Source organism: Leptopilina heterotoma, unplaced genomic scaffold, assembly GCF_015476425.1.
Source record: "Leptopilina heterotoma isolate Lh14 unplaced genomic scaffold, ASM1547642v1 Lhet_123, whole genome shotgun sequence".
Classification (NCBI taxonomy): domain Eukaryota; kingdom Metazoa; phylum Arthropoda; class Insecta; order Hymenoptera; family Figitidae; genus Leptopilina; species Leptopilina heterotoma.
The window spans coordinates 1,319,405-1,338,900 of record NW_025110842.1 but is presented as its reverse complement, the minus strand read 5'-3'; the positions used below and the strand labels follow the sequence as shown (position 1 = coordinate 1,338,900).

Here is a 19,496-nt window from a genome sequence, read left to right as displayed (position 1 = left end):
AAATAAGGACGGTGATTTCAAATTTAACACTAAATTTCTTTACATCTTTCAAATTTTTGAGAAATTTGATTCTTTCTTCTTTTGTTAAGAAAAAATTAAATACTTTCGATTAATATTTGACTTTCAATGGGCAAAAATAACTGTTTTGCATCTTAAAGTCGTTTTAAATTTTCTTATATTTTTAAACTTTGAAAATTTTCATTTCCAAAAACCAAAATTTTGTTTTTTAAAAACAAAAATTATGAAATTTATTTTCATTTCCCAAAATCAAGTAAGATTATTTTTTCTACGCCTTAAAATTACTTTGCTATTCGCTATTATTAACCTGTCACTCAAAAATAAAAATTTTCGATTTTCAAAATCAAAAAATTAAATTTTGAAAATCAAAATTTTGCTTTTTTTTACTTCTATCTTCATGGTATTCCTTTTCTACTAAAATAAGGACGGTGATTTCAAATTTAACACTAAATTTCTTTACATCTTTCAAATTTTTTGAGAAATTAGATTTTTTCTTCTTTTTAGAGGGAAAAAAATATACAAAAATAAGTAAACTTTTCAAATGGAGTAAAATGTTTTTCTCGTCTAATGAACTGACGAAGAATAAAGTTTCTCTTTCAAGATGAGAAATAAACGTTTAGAGATAAGAAACAAAAGTAAAATACTATTTTCTTTTTTTTTTCTTCTCCACCAAGAAAATGATCCAATTTCCAGAAATATTGTATCATCTCAAAGGGTGGGAATTGGCAATTTCTTTTTGCTCCATAAATGACATATAAATGTCGAGTATATGACTTCGATTGAGAAACTTATCTGACATTGATCTCTGGCGATATTCCCGTTTGTTATAAAGAGTAGAAGAAGAGCTGACTCGCAAGAAAACAAGTTTTTCGAAAAAAACAAAAAAAAAACAAAAAACAGAAAAAGCAAAAAAAAAAAAATGAATCCAATTTGCCTGATAGAATCCGGACAATCCTATTAAAGTTAAAAAGATCTGCTCTCGATGAGACGTCGGATTAACGTATATACGCGAGAGAGCAACTCTTGAGAATCTCGCAAGTGAGGATGATGAAAAAAAAAGAAGAAGAAGAAGAAGAAGAAGAAAGAGAAAAAAGGGGAGGGAAGGGGTGGGGGAGAAATGACTTCTTCTCTTCTGTATACAAATAGTTTTAGGAAATAAGATTGGGTCCAGGACGTATATATGTTATTCCATAAATCAAAGTTATAACAACCTCAAAAAGTCTTATCAGAGAAAAACAGAAAAATAAATAAAGGAAAGTGTTTCCATATGACCGTGTGAAGAGAGAGGGGGAAGGGGGGAATTTCGAAGAAAATTTTTTCATATTTTTTTCTCTCCTTTTATACTCGAGAAATTCACATTACTTTTTGACATGAGACGAAGTATATATTTGTATATTTTATATACCCGAAAATTTATTAGTCCGTCAAATGAAATTTTATTACGTAAAATATTTGAATTCTTTGTCTTCAAAAAGAAAAAAGAAAGAAAGAGATTGACAGTAAATTTAAACTTTGAATAATTTAGTTTTCTAAATTCCAATTTTTATAATTTTTAAATTCTATTAATTTTATTATTTACTATTAATATTAACATTATTATTATTATTATTATTATTATTATTATTATTATTATTATTATTATTATTATTATTATTATTATTATTATTATTATTATTATTATTATTATTATTATTATTATTTTTATTATTATTATTATATATAATATAATATATTTTAATTCTAAATTTTCAACCTAATTGAATTTTGAAGAATTTTAACTAAAAAAATTGCCTAATAATTGAATTTTTCAAAATTTTTATTGCAACTTTTGAAAGAAAAAATTGAAATTTTAAAAGTGTCAATTGCACATTTTAAAAATAATTGAATTGTGAGGAAATTTAATTAAAAATAATTGAATTCAGAAGAATTTTAATTCTACGTTTTCAAAACAATTGAATTTTGACTAAATATAATTGAAAATATTGAAAACAAGTGGATTTCAATTAATAAATTCAGAACACAATTGAATTTCAGGAGAATTATAATTCTAAATTTTGAAAATATAATTGAATTTTGATTAAATTTAATAGAAAATATTGAAAATAATTTAATTTTTCAAAATTTTTATTGCACATTAGGAAAAAAATTGAAATTTCAAAAGTATTAATTGCAAATTTTAAAAATAATAAAATTGAATTGTGAAGATATTTAAATTAAAAATAATTGAATTTCAGAAAAATTTTAATTCCAAATTTTGAAAATAATTCAATTCTGATTAAATTTAATGGAAAATAATTGGATTTTTATTAATAAATTCATAAGATAATTGAATTCCAGAGAATTTTAATTTAAAATATTAAAAAGAATTGAATTTTAAAGAATTTTAACTAAAAAAATTTATAATAATTGAATTTTGCAAAATTTTTATTGCAACTTTTGAAAAAAAATTGAAATTTTAAAAGTGTCATTTGCACATTTTAAAAATAATTGAATTGTGAGTAAATTTAATTGAAAATAATTGAATTCTGGAGAATTTTAATTCTACGTTTTGAAAACAATTGAATTTTGATTTAATTTAATTGAAAATAATTGGATTTTTATTAATACACTCATAAGATAATTGAATAATATAATAATTAAATTTCAGAGAATTTCAATTTAAAATATTAAAAAGAATTGAATTTTGAAGAATTTTAACTAAAAAATTTATAATAATTGAATTTTTCAAAATTTTTAATGCAACTTTTGAAAAAAAATTGAAATTTTAAAAGTGTCATTTGCAAATTTTAAAAATAATTGAATTGTGAAGATATTTAATTGAAAATAATTTATTTTAGAATAATTTTAAATCTAAATTTATAAAATAATTGAATTTTAATTAAATTTAATTGAAAATAATTGTATTTTTATTAATAAATTTATAAGATAATTGAATAATATAATAATTGAATTTCAGAGAATTTCTATTTAAAATATTGAAAAGAATTGAATTTTGAAGAATTTTAACTAAAAAAATTGATAATAATTGAATTTTTCAAAATTATTATTGCAACTTTGAAAAAAAATTGAAATTTTCAAAGTGTCATTTGCACATTTTAAAAATAATTGAATTGTGAAGATATTTAATTGAAAATAATTTAATTTTAGAAGAATTTTAAATCTAAATTTATAAAATAATTGAATATCAATTAAATTTAATAGAAAATAATTGAATTTTTATTAATACATTCATAAGATAATTGAATAATATAATAATTGAATTTCAGAGAATTTCAATTTAAAATATTAAAAAGAATTGAATTTTGAAAAATTTTAACTAAAAAAATTGATAATAATTGAATTTTTCAAAATTTTTATTGCAACTTTTGAAAAAAATTGAAATTTTAAAAGTGTCAATTGCACATTTTAAAAATAATTGAATTGTGAGGAAATTTAATTGAAAATAATTGAATTCTGGAGAATTTTAATTCTACGTTTTGAAAATAATTGAATTTTGACTAAATATAATTGAAAATATTGAAAACAAGTGGATTTCAATTAATAAATTCAGAACACAATTGAATTTTGGAGAATTTTAATACAAAATTTTTAGAAGAAATGAATTGAATTGAGTTAATTGCAAATTTTAAGAATAATTAAATTGTGCAGATATTTAATTAAAAATAATTGAATTTTAGGAGAATTAAAATTTTAAATTTTTAAAATAATTGAATTTTGATTAAATGTAATTGAAAAAATATTAAAATTAATTGAATTTTTTTATTAAATAATTCCAAAGATAATTGAATTTTGGAGAATTTAAATTTAACATTTTTAAAAGAATTGAATTTTGCAGAAGTTTAAATAAAAAAATTGATAATAATTGAATTTTTCGAAACTTTTTTTGCAAATTTTGAAAAAAAAATTGAATTTTAAAAGTGTCAATTGCAAATTCTAAAAATAATTGAATTGTGAGGAAATTTAATTGAAAATAATTGAAATTTGGAAAAAATCTAATTTTAAGTGTTGCGAATAATTGAATTTTGATTTAATTTAATTGAAAATATTGAAAATAATTGAATTTTTCTTTATAAATTCAGAAGAGAATTTAATTTTGGAGAATTTTAATTCTAAATTTTTTAAATAATTGAATTTTGAAGAATTTTATTTTATTAAAAAAATTGATAATTGAATTTTTCAAAATTTTTATTGGAAATTTTGAACAAAATTGAATTTTAAAAGTATCGATTGCATAATTTCAAAATAAAGAAATTCATTCTCAAAATAATTAAATTTTTGAGAATTTTAATTCAAAATTTTGAAAAGAATTGAATTTTGAAGAATTTTAATTCAAAATTTTGAAAGAAATTGAATTTTGGAGAATTTTAATTCAAAATTTTGAAAGGAATTAAAATTTTGGAGAATTTTAATTCAAAATTTTGAAAAGAATTGAATTTTAAAGAATTTTAATTAAAAAAATTGATAAAAATTGAATTTTTTACTATTTTTATTGCGAATTTTGACAAAAAATTGAAATTTTAAAAGTGTCAATTGCACATTTTAAAAATAATTGAATTGTGAGGAAATTTAATTGAAAATAATTGAATTTTAGGAGAATTTTATTTCTAAGTTTTTCAAATAATTGAATTTTGATTAAATTTAATTGAAAAGAATTGATTTTTTACTTACAAATTCAAAAAATAATTGAATTTTGGAGTATTCTAATTGAAAAATTTTGAAAAGAATTGAATTTTGAAGAATTTGAATTTAAAAAAAAATTGATAATTGAATTTTCCAAAATTTTAATTGCAAATTTTGACAAAAATTGAAATTTCAAAAATTTCAAATTTTAAAAATAATTGAATTAGGAAGAAATTTAATTTAAAAAAATTGAATTTTAATTTATAAATACTGAAAATAATTGAATTTTGGAGAATTTTAATTCGATGTTTTGAAAGTAATTGAATTTTTATTAAATTTTAATTGAAAATAATTGTAATTTTCTTAATAAATTCAATTCTAAACAATTGAATCTCAATTTATAAATACTGACTGTAAATAATTGAATTTTAAAAGAATTTTACTTTTAAGTTTTGAAAATAATGGAATTTTGATTAAATTTAATTGAAAATATTGAAAATAATTGAATTTTTCTATATAAATTCAGAAGATAATTGAATTTCGAACAATTTTAATTCAAATTTTTGATGAGAATTGAATTTTGAAGAATTTTAATTTTAAAAAATTGATAAGAATTGAATTTTTCAAAATTATAATTGCAAAATTTTAAAAAAATTGTAATTTCAAGAGTATCAATTGCAAATTTGAAAAATAATTGAATTGTAAATAAGTTTAATTGAAAGTAATTGAAATTTAATTTATAAATACTGGAAATATTTACATTGGGAAAATTTTAATTCTAAGCTTTGAAAATAATTGAATTTTAAAGAAAAAAAAAATTGATAATTAATTGAATGTTCCCTAATTTTAATTTGCAAATTTAAAAAAAAAAATAATTTTCAAAAACATTAATTGCTCAATTTTTTAAATAATTTAATTATGAAAAAATTGAATTGAAATTATAATTGAATTTTAGAAAATTTTAATTCTAATTTTTGTAAAATTTGAATTGAAAATATTGAAAATAATTGAATTTCCAAAAAATATAATATATCTTAAATTTTGAAAATAATCAATTTTTCAAAAATTTTAATTTCTAATTTTGAAAATAATTGAATTATGAAAAAATTTTATTTACAAATCTTCGAAAATAATTGAATTCTAAATATTATTTTAACTGCAATATTGACAAAATGATATAAAAAGAAATGGAAAAATTATCCCATCGGATTTTTGTTTTAAAGAATTTGAAAACGGTAAAAATTACGATAAAAAGAATGCCCCGCGAGTTTTAAATAAACGTGAAATAAAAATTCAAGTGGTGGGCCTCGAGAGCACTAGAAAAGCAAAAAAAAAAAAAAAAAAAAAAAAAATATGTACGGGACCCAAAAAGGCACGACTCATGGATTACGAAGAAAAAATAAATGAATAGAGTGTGAAAGGGTCGTGTTTCAAATAACATAATTTTGTCACTCGTTTGGCATGCACTTTAAAAATATTTATTTCGTCACGTTTCATAAAAAAATTAAATTAAATTTCTTTTGAAATATTTTTTTTTTCACCTGCAATTATAAGGCAAAAGAAAAAATTTTTTTTTTTATTATTTCTATTGCAAAATTCCTTAAAAGAATTCAATTATTTTCAAAAATTATAAATTCCTCAAAAAATTAAATTATTTCTTACAATTTAAAAAAAAACACTTTGCAAAAATTCAATTATTTTCAAATAATAAAAAAAATAAAAAATAAAAAAAAATAAAAAAATTTTTAAAAAATTAAAAAATAAAATAAAAATAAAAATAAAAAAAAATAATAATAAAATAAAATAAAATTTTAATTAAATTCCTCGAAAGAATTGAATTATTATCAAAATTTTTAATAAAATTGTTCACAAGAATTCAATTATTTTCAAAAATTCTGATATAATTCTTTATAATAATAAATTATTTTCAATTATTCAATTATTCAATTATTAAATTACTTTAATTTTAATTCAATTATTTTATTGAATTCAATTATATACAAAGATTTCTTAACGACTTTTGTGCAAAATTCAATTATTCTCATAAATTAAAATTCAATTCTTTAATATGAAATTTTTTTTTCCATGCAGAGAATTGAATTAGTCTCAAAATTTTTCTCAATCAAATTCAATTATTTTCAAAAATTTTGATATAATTTTTTTTTTTTAATAATTACATTATTTTTAAATATTCTATTTTCAATTCTAATTCAAATGTATTTGAAAAAATTGAAATGTTAACACAATTTTTTTTTTAATTTTTGGCAAAAATTTAATTACAATTAAAAATCAATAAAATCTTTCATAAAAATTCAATTCTAAGACAATAAAAACTTTTAATAAGAATTCAATTCAAATCAATTATTTAAAAAAAAAAAAATATTATAAATTCGTTTGAAAATTTCAATTATTTTCAATAATGGTACAATTCTTCGCAAAAATTCAATTAATTTCAGAAATTTTTTAAAACTTTTTCAAAAAAATAGTTTTTTCAAAATTAAATTATTTTCAAATATTTTTAATTCAAACCTTTTAAAATAATTGAATTCTTTTAAGAAATTTTCTTGAAAATTATATTTTAATTTTTAAATAATGTAATTCCTATGAAAATTGTATTAATTATGAAAATAATTGAATATTTGACAAGAATTGAAGTTACAATTTTTTATAAAATAATTGAATTCTTTGGGAAATTTTTAAAAAATCCTTCAGAAAATTTCAATTATTTTTAAAAAATTGTTACAAAATTCTTTAAAAGACTTAAATTATTTCTAATTCAATTGTAATTTCAATTCTTTAATGGAAATTTTTTTTCCTGGAGAGAATTGAATTATTCTCAAAATTTTTCTCAATCGAATTCAATTATTTTCATATGTACAATTCTTTATAATAATTAAATAATTTTTAATTATTCTATTTTCAATTCAAATTCAATTATTTTGAAAAAATTGAATCACAAACAAAATTTTCTGAAAAAAATAAATTATGAAGAATTATAATATTCTAAATTTTAAAAATAATTGAATTTTGAAGAATTTTAATTGAAAATAAATTATAAAAATTGAATTTTCCATCATTTTTATTTTTAAATTTTTGAAAAAATTGAAATTTCAAAAGTGTTAATTGCAAACTTTAATAATAATTGAATTGTGAATATATATAATTGAAAATAATTGAATTTTAATTAAATTTACTTGGAAAAATTGAAAATAATTGAATTTTTCTTTGTAAATTCAAAAAAGAATTGAATTTTGGAAAATTTTAATTCAAAATTTTGAAAATAATTGAATTTTTGAAGAATTTTATTTAAAAAAAAAAAATTGATAATATAATTGAATTTTCCATCAGTTTAATTGCAAATTTTAATAATAATTGAATTGTGAAGAAATTTTAATTGAAAATAATTGAATTTTAATTTATAAACACTAAAAATAATTGAATTATGGGAGAATTATCATTTTGTTTTAAAAATAATTGAATTTTGAAAAATTTTAATTTATAAACACTAAAAATAATTGAATTTTGGGAGAATTATCATTTTAAGTTTTAAAAATAATTGAATTTTGAAAAATTTTAATTCAAAGTAAAGAATAATAATTGATTTTTCCAAAATTTTTTATTAAAATCTTTGATAAAATTATTGAATTGTTTCAAATAATTAAAAATTTTTTTCAAATTCAATTCAATTCAGTTCAAATATTTTTCTATTTATTATAAATAATAGAAAAATCTTTGAATTGAATTGAATTGAATTTAGATTTTTGAGAATAATTTTTTATTTCAACTCAACTCTATTAGGGAATTTAAAATAGTGAAAATTTTCAAAATACCTAAAGCAAAAAGTTGGTTTTAGTGTCACAAGTTAAAAATAAATGTTAAAATAACAAAAATAACAAAAATCACAAAAATTACAAAAATTACAAATTAATAAAAATAAGAAAATAACAAAAATAACAAAGTAACAAAAAGAATAATTAAAAATAAAATATATAATAACAAAGTAACAAAAAAATAAAAAGTAACAAAAAGAATAAAAATAAAAGAATAACAAAGTAACAAAAATAATAAAAATAACAAAATTACAAAAGTAACAAAAAGAATAAAAATAAAAGAATAACAAAGTAACAAAAATAATAAAAATAACAAAATTACAAAAGTAACAAAAATAATAAAAATAACAAAATTACAAAAGTAACAAAAATAATAAAAATAACAAAATTACAAAAGTAACAAAAAGAATAAAAATAAAAGAATAACAAAGTAACAAAAATAATAAAAATGACAAAATTACAAAAGTAACAAAAATAATAAAAATAACAAAATTACAAAAGTAACAAAAAGAATAAAAATAAAAGAATAACAAAGTAACAAAAATAATAAAAATAAAAGAATAACAAAAGTAACAAAAATAACAAAATTACAAAAGTAACAAGAAGAATAAAAATAACAAAAATAACAAAAATAACAAAATAACAAAAAGAATAAAAATAACAAAATTACAAAAGTAACAAAAATAATAAAAATAACAAAATTACAAAAGTAACAAAAAGAATAAAAATAACAAAAATAACAAAGTAACAAAAAGAATAAAAAGAAAAGAATAACAAAGTAACAAAAAGAATAAAAATGACAAAATTACAAAAGTAACAAAAAGAATAAAAATAACAAAATTACAAAAGTAACAAAAATAATAAAAATAACAAAATTACAAAAGTAACAAAAAGAATAAAAATAAAAGAATAACAAAGTAACAAAAATAATAAAAATAAAAGAATAACAAAAGTAACAAAAAGAATAAAAATAAAGGAATAACAAAGTAACAAAAAGAATAAAAATAACAAAAATAACAAAGTAACAAAAAGAATAAAAAGAAAAGAATAAAAATATTTGACTGTTTCAATAAAAAAAAATTAATTCACTCCTCAAAAACCCGAAAAATTATTTAGTAAATATTGACAAAACACTAAATAAAGGAAAAAGTGTTCTCTCCATAAGAAACAAAAGAAAGAAAAATAACCCTTCTTTTCAAAAAAAAAGGAAAGAAAAGAAAAGGCTATTATTGAAAAAAGAATGAATGGGAAAAGTTTTCGAGAAATTTCGTGTATGTTGATGAGAGCGGAAAAGATGAAAGAACATGACGTCGAGTTTACATCCCCGCGTCGATCATCAACATATATATATATGTATTTAAGACAAATCTGCGAGCTCATGCACTTGAAGAAGAATAAGAAAAGAAAAGAAAAAAAAACCCTTCTTCGAACTCGGAAGGATTATTTTGTCAAGAGAGTTTTGAGACTTGTTTTTTTTATTATATACCTTTCTCTCTTTATTTTTTTGGTCTCGAGAACTTTTTTGGTATTGTTATAACGCATTTTACCAAGGACAAACCGAAAAATGACTTACCTGGTAATTGCTGAAACATCGCGAGAGTGTTTACAGTGTCATCGAGGCGCTCACACCTTGACTTGACGTCTCTTCGTCTCTTCCTGGCCACTTGCTTATCCATCTCCTCTTTTTCTTCTTCTTCTTCTTTTTCTTCTTCTTCTTCTTCTCGTTTTCATCTTCACGCCATGCCATTCGGCCCGGAATTCAACAAACCGAGTCATTCTCATTCCTCCGAATCTTAAATATACTGAAACAAAAAAAAAAGAGGAATTAATCAGCAAATATTTTTTTTTTCTCTTTCAGCTTCCACTTAATGACTTATAAACAAATTATTATTATTATTAAATTCAGGGCTCGAAACCAGTGAAAGTATTTCAAAATAAAAAAAAATACGGATTTTACGGACCAAAAAGGAAAAATTACGGACCAATTACTCCATTAAATATTATTTGATTCAATTAAATATTTAATTGACTTCATTAAATATTATTTGATTCAATTAAATATTTAATTGATAATAAGCCAATTAAACGGTTATTTGAATCAAATAAATTTTTTTTCGGTGTACTGACAAAAATAAAGTCTGAGTCAAATAAGAGAACATTTTACACTTAAAAACAATAAACTAATTTTTTATAATAATTAAAAATTGTTCAAAGATGAAATCATTATTTTTATATTATAAAAATTTTGTTACTGTAATTTCTTCAAAATTATTCTCATCATTTCAATTCAATTGATATTTTCTAGAATTTCCATAACTAAAATTCTTCTCTAAATCAAATTATTTCTAATAATTTCCAAAAAAAGTTCTTTGACAATTTTCAAATCCATTTGTTTATAATATTCAATTTTACATGAAATTTCAATTATTCAAAAATTCTTCAATTAAAATAAATATTAGAAAATAAAAACAATGATACAAAAAAAAAAAATTTAATTAAACTTCTCGAAAAAATAAATTAATTTCAAAATTTAATTACTTCTCAAAAATTCACGCTATCAGACTTTGCACTCGATAATTAATTTTAAAAAAAGTAGCTTTCAAATTAAAAAAAAAGGAGTGAAAAAGTAGATATCGAAAAAATAAACTTGACGACCAAAAAAAACTTGTTTTAGACACTTTACAAAACTGACAAAAAATTCAATTCTATTTTTTATTTTCCCGACTTTTTTCCTAATTTTCATCAAAAATATTTACGTTTTTCTTATCCTACTACCTACTTTAAATTGAATTCCTGCACCGAATTTTATTATTCATCGAACAATTTCAATATTTAGAAAAATTATTTAATTCTTGCGAAGAATTTTAAGAAAATTTTAAAATAATTCATTTCTTTCGAACTAATTTTATGTAAATTCTAATTTCAATAATTGAATTACTAATAAAAATTTTTGTCATTCCTGAAAAGAATTGAATTCTTACGAAGATTTTTACAACAAATTTTTCAAATAATTGAATTTTGTTTAAAAATATTATGAAAATAGTAAATATTGAAAATCATTGAATAGCGAAAAGTTTTTTGAAAATAATTAAATTTTACAAAGAATTCTATTCAAATTTTTGACAATAATTCAATGTCTGTGCAGCATTTTAATAAATTTTTTTTTAAATAATTGAATTCCTACAATGAATTTTATTATTTATGAAAATAATTGAATTCTTGCGAACGATTTTATTAGAATTTGTTAAAATAATTGAATTTCCAAGAAGAAATTTCTTACTATTAAAAATAATTGAATTGTTGTGATAAATATTGTTATTTATGAAAATAATTGAATTTTGCAAAGAATTTTATTAAAATACCTGAAAATAATTGAATTTTCGGGAATAATTTTGTTATTTTTCGAAATAATTGAATTCTTTCGAAGAATTATTTATGTAAATAATTAAATTCTTTCGTATTTTATTAAAATCTTAAAAAATAATTGAGTTATTTCAAAATAATTTAATTAAAACTTTATTCAAAATAATTGACTTCTTTCGAACAATTTTATTAAAATATTTGAAAATAATTGAATTTCTGTGAAAAATTCTAATATTTTTCTAAATAATTGAAATTATCTAAAGTATTTTATTACTTATGAAAATAATTGAATTATTGCGGAGAAATTTACAAAAAATTTATATAAATAATTGAATTCCTGTGAAATTTTTATTTACGAAAATAATTAAATGTTTGCATAGAATTTTATTAAACATTTTTTTTTTAAATAATTGAATTCTTTATGAAAAGTTTATTAAAATAATATTGAAACTTTATTAAATTGAGGAATTTTTTTGAAAATAATTAAAATTTTGCCAAGAATTTTATTAAAATTTTTTTAAATAATTGGATTTTTGAGAATAATTTTATTATTTATTTATATTATTTATTTACATTTTATTATTTATTTTTGATAAATGAAATTTTGTCAAGAATTTTTAAAAATTGAAAATAATTGAATTTCTGCAATCTTTTGTAATTTTTGAAATTATTTAAATTTTTATGAAGAATTTTATTAAAATTTCTTTGAAAATAATTATTGAATTATTTTTGAAAAATTTCATTAAAATTTTAGAGAATAAATTTATTTTGTCATCAAATTTAATTATAAAAATGTATTCAAAATATCTATTAAATTCTAATAAAGAAATTATATCATTTTTTATTATTTATGAAAATAATAATTAAATTTTTCCGAACGATTTTATTAGAACTTTTGAAAATAATTGAATTTCCAAGAAGAAATTTATTACTTTAGAAAATAATTGAATTCTTGTGATGCATATTGTTATTTATGAAAATAATTGAATTTTGCAAAGAATTTTATGAAAATGCCTCCAAATAATTGAATTTTCTGGAATAATTTTGTTATTTATCTTTAATAATTGAATTCTTTCGAAGAATTATTTATACGTAAATAATTAAATTCTTTCGTAGAATTTTATTAAAATCTTAAAAAATAATTGAATTCTTCCAAAAAATTAAAAAAAATTTTTTTTTAAATAATTGATTTTTTTGAGGAATTGAAATTGAATTTTTAAGAATATTTACAATTTCCGAGCAATTCCTGTAAAATTGTATTAAAAAGAATTGAAATCCTGCAATGAATTTTATTTTTTATGAAAATAATTGAATAGGTTGTTGATAAGAATAATTTTATTAAAATTTTCAAAAAATAATTGAATTCTTGAGAAGAATTTTATTATTTATATTTGATAAATGAAATTTTGAAGAGAATTTTTAAAAATGGAAAATACATAATTCAATTTCTGCAATGTTTTGTAATTTTTGAAATTAATTAAATTTCTACGAAGAATTTTATTAAAATTTCTTTGAAAATAATTGAATTTTGCAAAGAATTTTATATTGAAATGCCTCAAAATAATTCAATTTTCCGGGAATAATTTTGTTAAATTTATCTTTAATAATTGAATTCTTTTAAAGAATTATTTATGTAAATAATTGAATTCTTGGGAAATATTTTATAATTAAAATTGTATTAAAAATAATTGACTTCTTTAGAACAATTTTATTCAAATATTTGAAAATAATTGAATTTCTTCGCAGATTTTTATTCATTTTTTTGAAAATAATTGAATTTCTTCGAAGAATTTTAATACTTTTGAAAATAATTGAATTCTCGTGATAAATATTGTTATTTATGAATGTAATTAAAGTTTGCGAAGAATTTTATTAAAATAAAAATAATTGAATTTTTCTAAATAATTTGATTATTTATCTTTAAGGGCATTTGAAACTTGATGACGTCACACATGCTTTGCACAAACTGAAACGTCATCAAGGTTCAAATGCCCTTAATAATTGAATTTTTTCGAAGAATTAATTATTTATGTAAATAAATAAATTCTTGTGGAAAATTTTATTAAAATGTAAAAGAATAATTGAATTATTACAAAGAAATTTAATTAAAATTGCACTTGGAATAATTGATTTCTTTCGAAAAATTTTATTAAAATATTTTAAAATAATTGAATTTCCATGAACTAATTTATTGCTTTAAAAAATAATTGAATTCTTGCGATGAATTTCATTATTTTTGAAGATAATTGAATTCTTTCTAAGAATTTTATAAACAATGTTTTAAATAATCAATTTTTGCTAAATATAATAAATATTAGGAAAATTTTATTTCAAATAATTGAATTCTTGAGGAAAACTTTATTTGTGAAAATAATTGAATTTTTCGATTAATTAATTTAAAATAGTTTAAAAAATAATTGAAATTTCGTGACAAGTTTTATTATTTATGAAATTAATTTAATTATTGCGGAGAAGATTTATTATAACACTTGTAAATAATTTAATTCCTGTGAAATTTTCATTATTTATGAAAATAATTAAATGTTGGAGTAGAATTTCATTAAAATTTTGAAAGAAAAAATAATTGAATTCTTTCGAAAAATTTAATTGAAATTGTTTTAAAATTTAAAAATAATTGAATTTTTCCAAAAGAATTTTATTCTTTATGAAAATATTTAAATTCTTTAGAAACAATTTTGGAAAATAATTAATTTTTTTTGGAGAAATTTTATTAAAATTGAATTGCAAATAATTGAAATCAATGGTGAAATATTATAAATAATTGAATTTTTTCGAGAAATATTAAAATTGTATTAAAAATAATTGAAAGTCTGCGATGAGGTTTTTTTTTTATGAAAAATAATTGAATTATTGCGAAGAAATTTATAAAAAAAAAAATTATAAATAACTGAATTCCTGTGACTTTGTATTTTATTTATGAAATTAATTAAATGTTTGAGTAGAATTTAATTAATTTTTTTTTTAAATAATTGAATTCTTGTGGAAAATTTTATTAAAATTGTAGATATTGAAAATTATTGAATTGAGAAAAGTTTTTGAAAATAATTGAAATTTGTCCAAGAATTTAATTAATTTTGAAATTTGGAAGTAAAATTATTTATTAAATAAAGTAATAATTTTCTGACAGCACAAGAATTAAACAAATCAATTTCGAAATTAGTTTTTATTAACTCTAAAAATACACAATTTCTTGAAGAGAGAAAAAATAATTCTTACGTTAAGGTATATACACAACTTTGCAATAATCGTTCTTTTCTTCGAAAATACTTCGAAATCGGTAATAATTGTCAAATTCTAATTATTATATTATAATTATCAATAAAAAAAATTTTATAATTATCAATAAAAAAAAATTTTATAATTATCAATAAAAAAAAATTTTTTAATTATCACTCAAACTTTTAATTATTATAATTTTGTATTATCGCACAAGACGTTAATTTTCTTCGAGAAGCATTTCCTCGTCTTGAATTTTCTGTTTCGATTTTCCCTTTTGTTTCTTTTGCTTGGCAATTGGCGATTTATTGAAGGAAATATTTTTCTGCGCTTTTGTAATGTCAATTTCCTCGACGAGTTGTTCATCAACGATACTATTGTCATTGTCATTATCATTATCATTTTCCTCATCGTCAGTCTCCATCGATTCCTCCAATTTTTTACGCTCCTTGAGACCGGCCGCTGGCGAACGAATCAACGAAATATTTCTTTGCACTTGCTTAATATTCTTCTCCCTCTCAACTTCACGTCCAACGCGCAATCTTTGCATAATGTGTGTATTTTGTCTCCTCTGTCGAATCACTTCAACTTTCTTCATTGCCTCAATTGTCTTGGACCAAATTTCACGATTATATTTCAATGGAATATTTCGCCTCTTTTCAAATTCAAATGTCGGATCAATTGCCAATTCTTTGCCGGCTGTTTTTCTGTAGGCCTTTGTCCATTTCACCTTTCTTGGATTCTTCTTCTTCTTGAAGGCCGCGTGACATTTCGATCGGCAAAATTTGAAAATCTACAAAAAAACGGAAAAATTCGTTACTTTTTTCTTTCTTTTTTATTCGTTTTCGAATTTTTTGCATTTTTATTTGAATTTCATTTTAATTTCAATTTCAATTTCAATATCATTTTAATTTCAATTTCAATTTTATTCTAGAACTTTATTTTTATCTATTATTTTATTTTATAATTAAAAATTATATTTTTCTCAACTTGCATTTTAGAGAGAAAAAATATTTCTTTAATTTTCGAAAAAAAATTATAATAAATCATTTTTATTTTTGAAATAATATAAATTATGTTCTATTTCTTGTTAATTAAATAAATTTTGCTTTACTAATTTAATTAAAATAATAATTTTGTAAATAATTACATTTTTTTTTTTTTTTTTTTTGAAGAATTTAATTAAATATCGTAGAACAAATGTAATTTTTCAAAGTAATTTTAATTGAAAATTTTGAAAATACATAATTGAAATTTACAAAGAATTTTATTTAAAACTTTTGAGAACAATTGAATTGTTTAGAAAAATTTTATTACAATTTTTTAAAAATAATTGAACCCGTCAGAGAAATTTTATTAAAATTATCTTGAATATAATTGAATTATTTCCTTCGAATTTAATTAAACTTGTATTAAAAATAATTGAATTTCTCAGAAGAATTTTATTATTTCCAAAAAATATTGAATACTTACCAAGAATTTTACAATTTATAAATATAATTGAATTTTTTTTATCAGAATTGTTGAAAATAATTGAATTTTTATTAAAATTCTTTTAAATAATTGAATTTAGAGAATATTTTAAAAAATAATTATATTAATTCTTGTGAAGAATTTTCTTAAATTTATGAAAATAATTGAATATTGCGGAGGATTTTACAAATTCACAAAAAATAATTGAATTATTTCTTGAATTCTTCAAAAAGAATTAAATTATTTTTTATAAATAATAAAATCTTTCGCTAGAAGTCAATTCTTTTTTTAAATACAATTTTATCAAAATTTAAAAAAAAATTCAATTATTTTTAAAAATTTTCATAAAATTCTTGAAAAACATTTATTTATTTCTCAAAATTTCGAATAAAATTTGTTGAAACAATTCAATTATTTTTCAAAAAAAACTTCAAAAATAAAGCTCTTCAATTACAAAAGAAAATTTTAGAATAAATTATTCTTCAATTATTTAATTTGTAAAAAATAAAATTCTTCGCTTGAATCCAATTAGATATTTTTAAATCTTTCATTAAAATTCGTCGAAATAATTCAATTATTACTTTTCAAAAATTCTAATAAAATTCTTCAGAAAAATTCAAATAATTTCGAAAATAATAAAATTCTTCGAATCAATTCTCAATTGACTGTCAATAAAAATTTAATCAAATTCTTCAAAAACAATTCAATTATTTTTTCATTTTTATAAATTTTAATAAAATTTTTCACAATTACAAAAAAAAAATTCAATTACCATTAAAAATTGTTCAAAAAACTTTTTTTCAATTATTTTAATAAAAAATAAAAGTCTTTGCTTCAATTCAATTATTTTCGAAACTTTTACAAAAATTTGTTGAAAACAATTTAATTATTTTTCAAAAACTTTAATAAAATTTTTCAATTACAAAAAAAGTCCAGAAAAAATTCAATTATATTAAAAATTGTTCAAAAAAACAATTTTTCAATTATTTTTATAAAAAATAAAATTCTTCGCTTGAATTCAATTATTTTAATTATCCTATTCATTAATTTCTTAAAATAATCCAATTATTTTTTTCAAATATTTTAATAAAATTCTTCTCAGAAATTCAGTTATTTTCAAAAAATTTTATAAATTTAATAAATTTCATTACAAAAATAATTCTTCGCAGTAATTCAATTATTTTTAAAAAATTGTATAAAATCCTTTAAAATAATTCAATTACCTTCGAAAATTTTAATTAAATTCGTAGAAATTTTTAGAAAAATTAATAAAAAATCTACAAAAAATAAATTATTTTGAAGAATTTCAATAAATTCTTTATAATAATTTACTTATTTTCAATATAATTGCAATTGAATTTTACGAAAGACATTAAATATTTTTATAAATAATCAAATTCATATAAAGTATTATTTTATTTTTTGCTTTTTATATAAATTTTTTTATTAATTTATTTTTTTGTTATTTATATTATTAATAATATAATAAAAATAAAATAATAAAAAATTCAATTAATTAAATTCAGGATTTTCGTTTTTCTTTCTCTTGTTAATAACAAAAAAATTATTAAAAATTAGAAAAAATAGAAAATAAAAATGTAAACAACTAAATTTTTACTATCTGCGAATAAATATTTTTAAAAAATTTAATATTTATAGTAAAGAATAGACAAACATTAATAAAAACTTTAAAAAAATAATAATAAAGTCGAAAAATAATTAAATAAAAATAAACTAAGTAAAGAAATAAAATAAAAATGAAATAAAAATAAAAATAGAAGTTAAAAAATAAAAATAAATAAAAAAAAGTAAAAGTAATCAAAACTGAATTTTCCAACTACTGTGAACAATTATTTAGAATCAAATATTTTACAACGTTTAAAATAAAAAAACAAAATTTTAAAAAATAACCAAACAAGATTTTACAGTTTCGTTATAATCTCTATAATTTTTTTTATCATAAATTAATAAATTTATTCATTAATTATTATTATTTATTAAAATTAGAATTATTTTTTTTAATATTTCAATGAACAAAATTCAAAATTATTTCTTTAAATTTTATAATAAACAAAATTTCGAAAAAAAATATATGACACAAACTAACCTTAAAAAAAACTCGTCCTACTTTACTCGATATTTAATCTGTTTGATTAATTTAATGGGGAAAAATTGAAAAAGAAAATACAAAAATACTAACAATTGAAATAAATAACAAAATGAAATTAGAAAATAGAAAAGAAAACGAAAAATCAGAAAAATGAACAAGAAACATAACCTTAAAAATTGGAAAAATATTTTTTCTCTCCGCTTCTTAAAAACAAAATAACAATTTAATAAATACTCACTTTGCAGTCATTGCGAACAAATTGAATTCCATGTCCGGGATAAACTCTCGACGAACAAAAATAACACGTTTCAATTCTCATTTTTCTGCTTTAGTATCGTGAAAAACGTGTTAAAATTATATTTTTTTTTTAGAGAAAACGGAGAAAACACACGACGACTGACGACAGTGTCTGGACAGTGTCGACCACGAGGAGACAAAATTATCTCCACACGAAACGACCACTCGGCGCCATCTGTCGCCGAAAACCGTTACTCACTTCACACTTTATCCACTTTTCAAATTTCGCGCGAAATTCAAATCGAATTCAAATAAAAGAAAATAAATTTCAAAAAGAATGCGAAAAGAAAAAGCGCAAAATAAACAAAACGCCAGGAAAAAACAACAAAAAAATACCACCAAGTGAAAAAATTTATAAACCTAAACAAAAAAATGCAAAATTAATTAAAAATAAATTCAAAATTTTCCAGTCAATTCAAAGGAGACAAGAAAATAATATTTCTAATCGAAAAAATGTTAAATTTTATTGCAATATTTTTTTAAAACAGAAAAATGTTAAATTCATAAAAAAAAATGATGTAATAAAAAAAATAGCGAGAAATAAAAAA

General features: G+C 18.2%; 1 protein-coding gene across 1 annotated transcript; it reads right to left on the bottom strand.

The window, feature by feature from the left end:
* Window positions 1-15,000: 15,000 nt before the first annotated feature.
* LOC122512213 (probable ribosome biogenesis protein RLP24) lies at window positions 15,001-19,076 on the bottom strand. The gene is made up of 2 exons (XM_043627933.1): window positions 18,890-19,076; window positions 15,001-15,861 (listed from the first exon to the last, which is right to left on the bottom strand). Exons 1-2 carry the CDS (start codon window positions 18,968-18,970, stop codon window positions 15,289-15,291), a joined length of 654 nt encoding a protein of 217 aa, XP_043483868.1. The 5' UTR covers window positions 18,971-19,076; the 3' UTR covers window positions 15,001-15,288.
* Between the last annotated feature and the right edge of the window lie 420 nt (window positions 19,077-19,496).

Bases quoted from the DNA above. Each gene is read 5' to 3' on its own strand.
- LOC122512213 (XM_043627933.1), bottom strand. From the start codon at position 18,970: ATGAGAATTGAAACGTGTTATTTTTGTTCGTCGAGAGTTTATCCCGGA. The intron at 15,862-18,889 runs GTGAGTATTTAT...GTTTTTTTGTAG, and splicing joins TTGTTCGCAATGACTGCAAA to ATTTTCAAATTTTGCCGATC.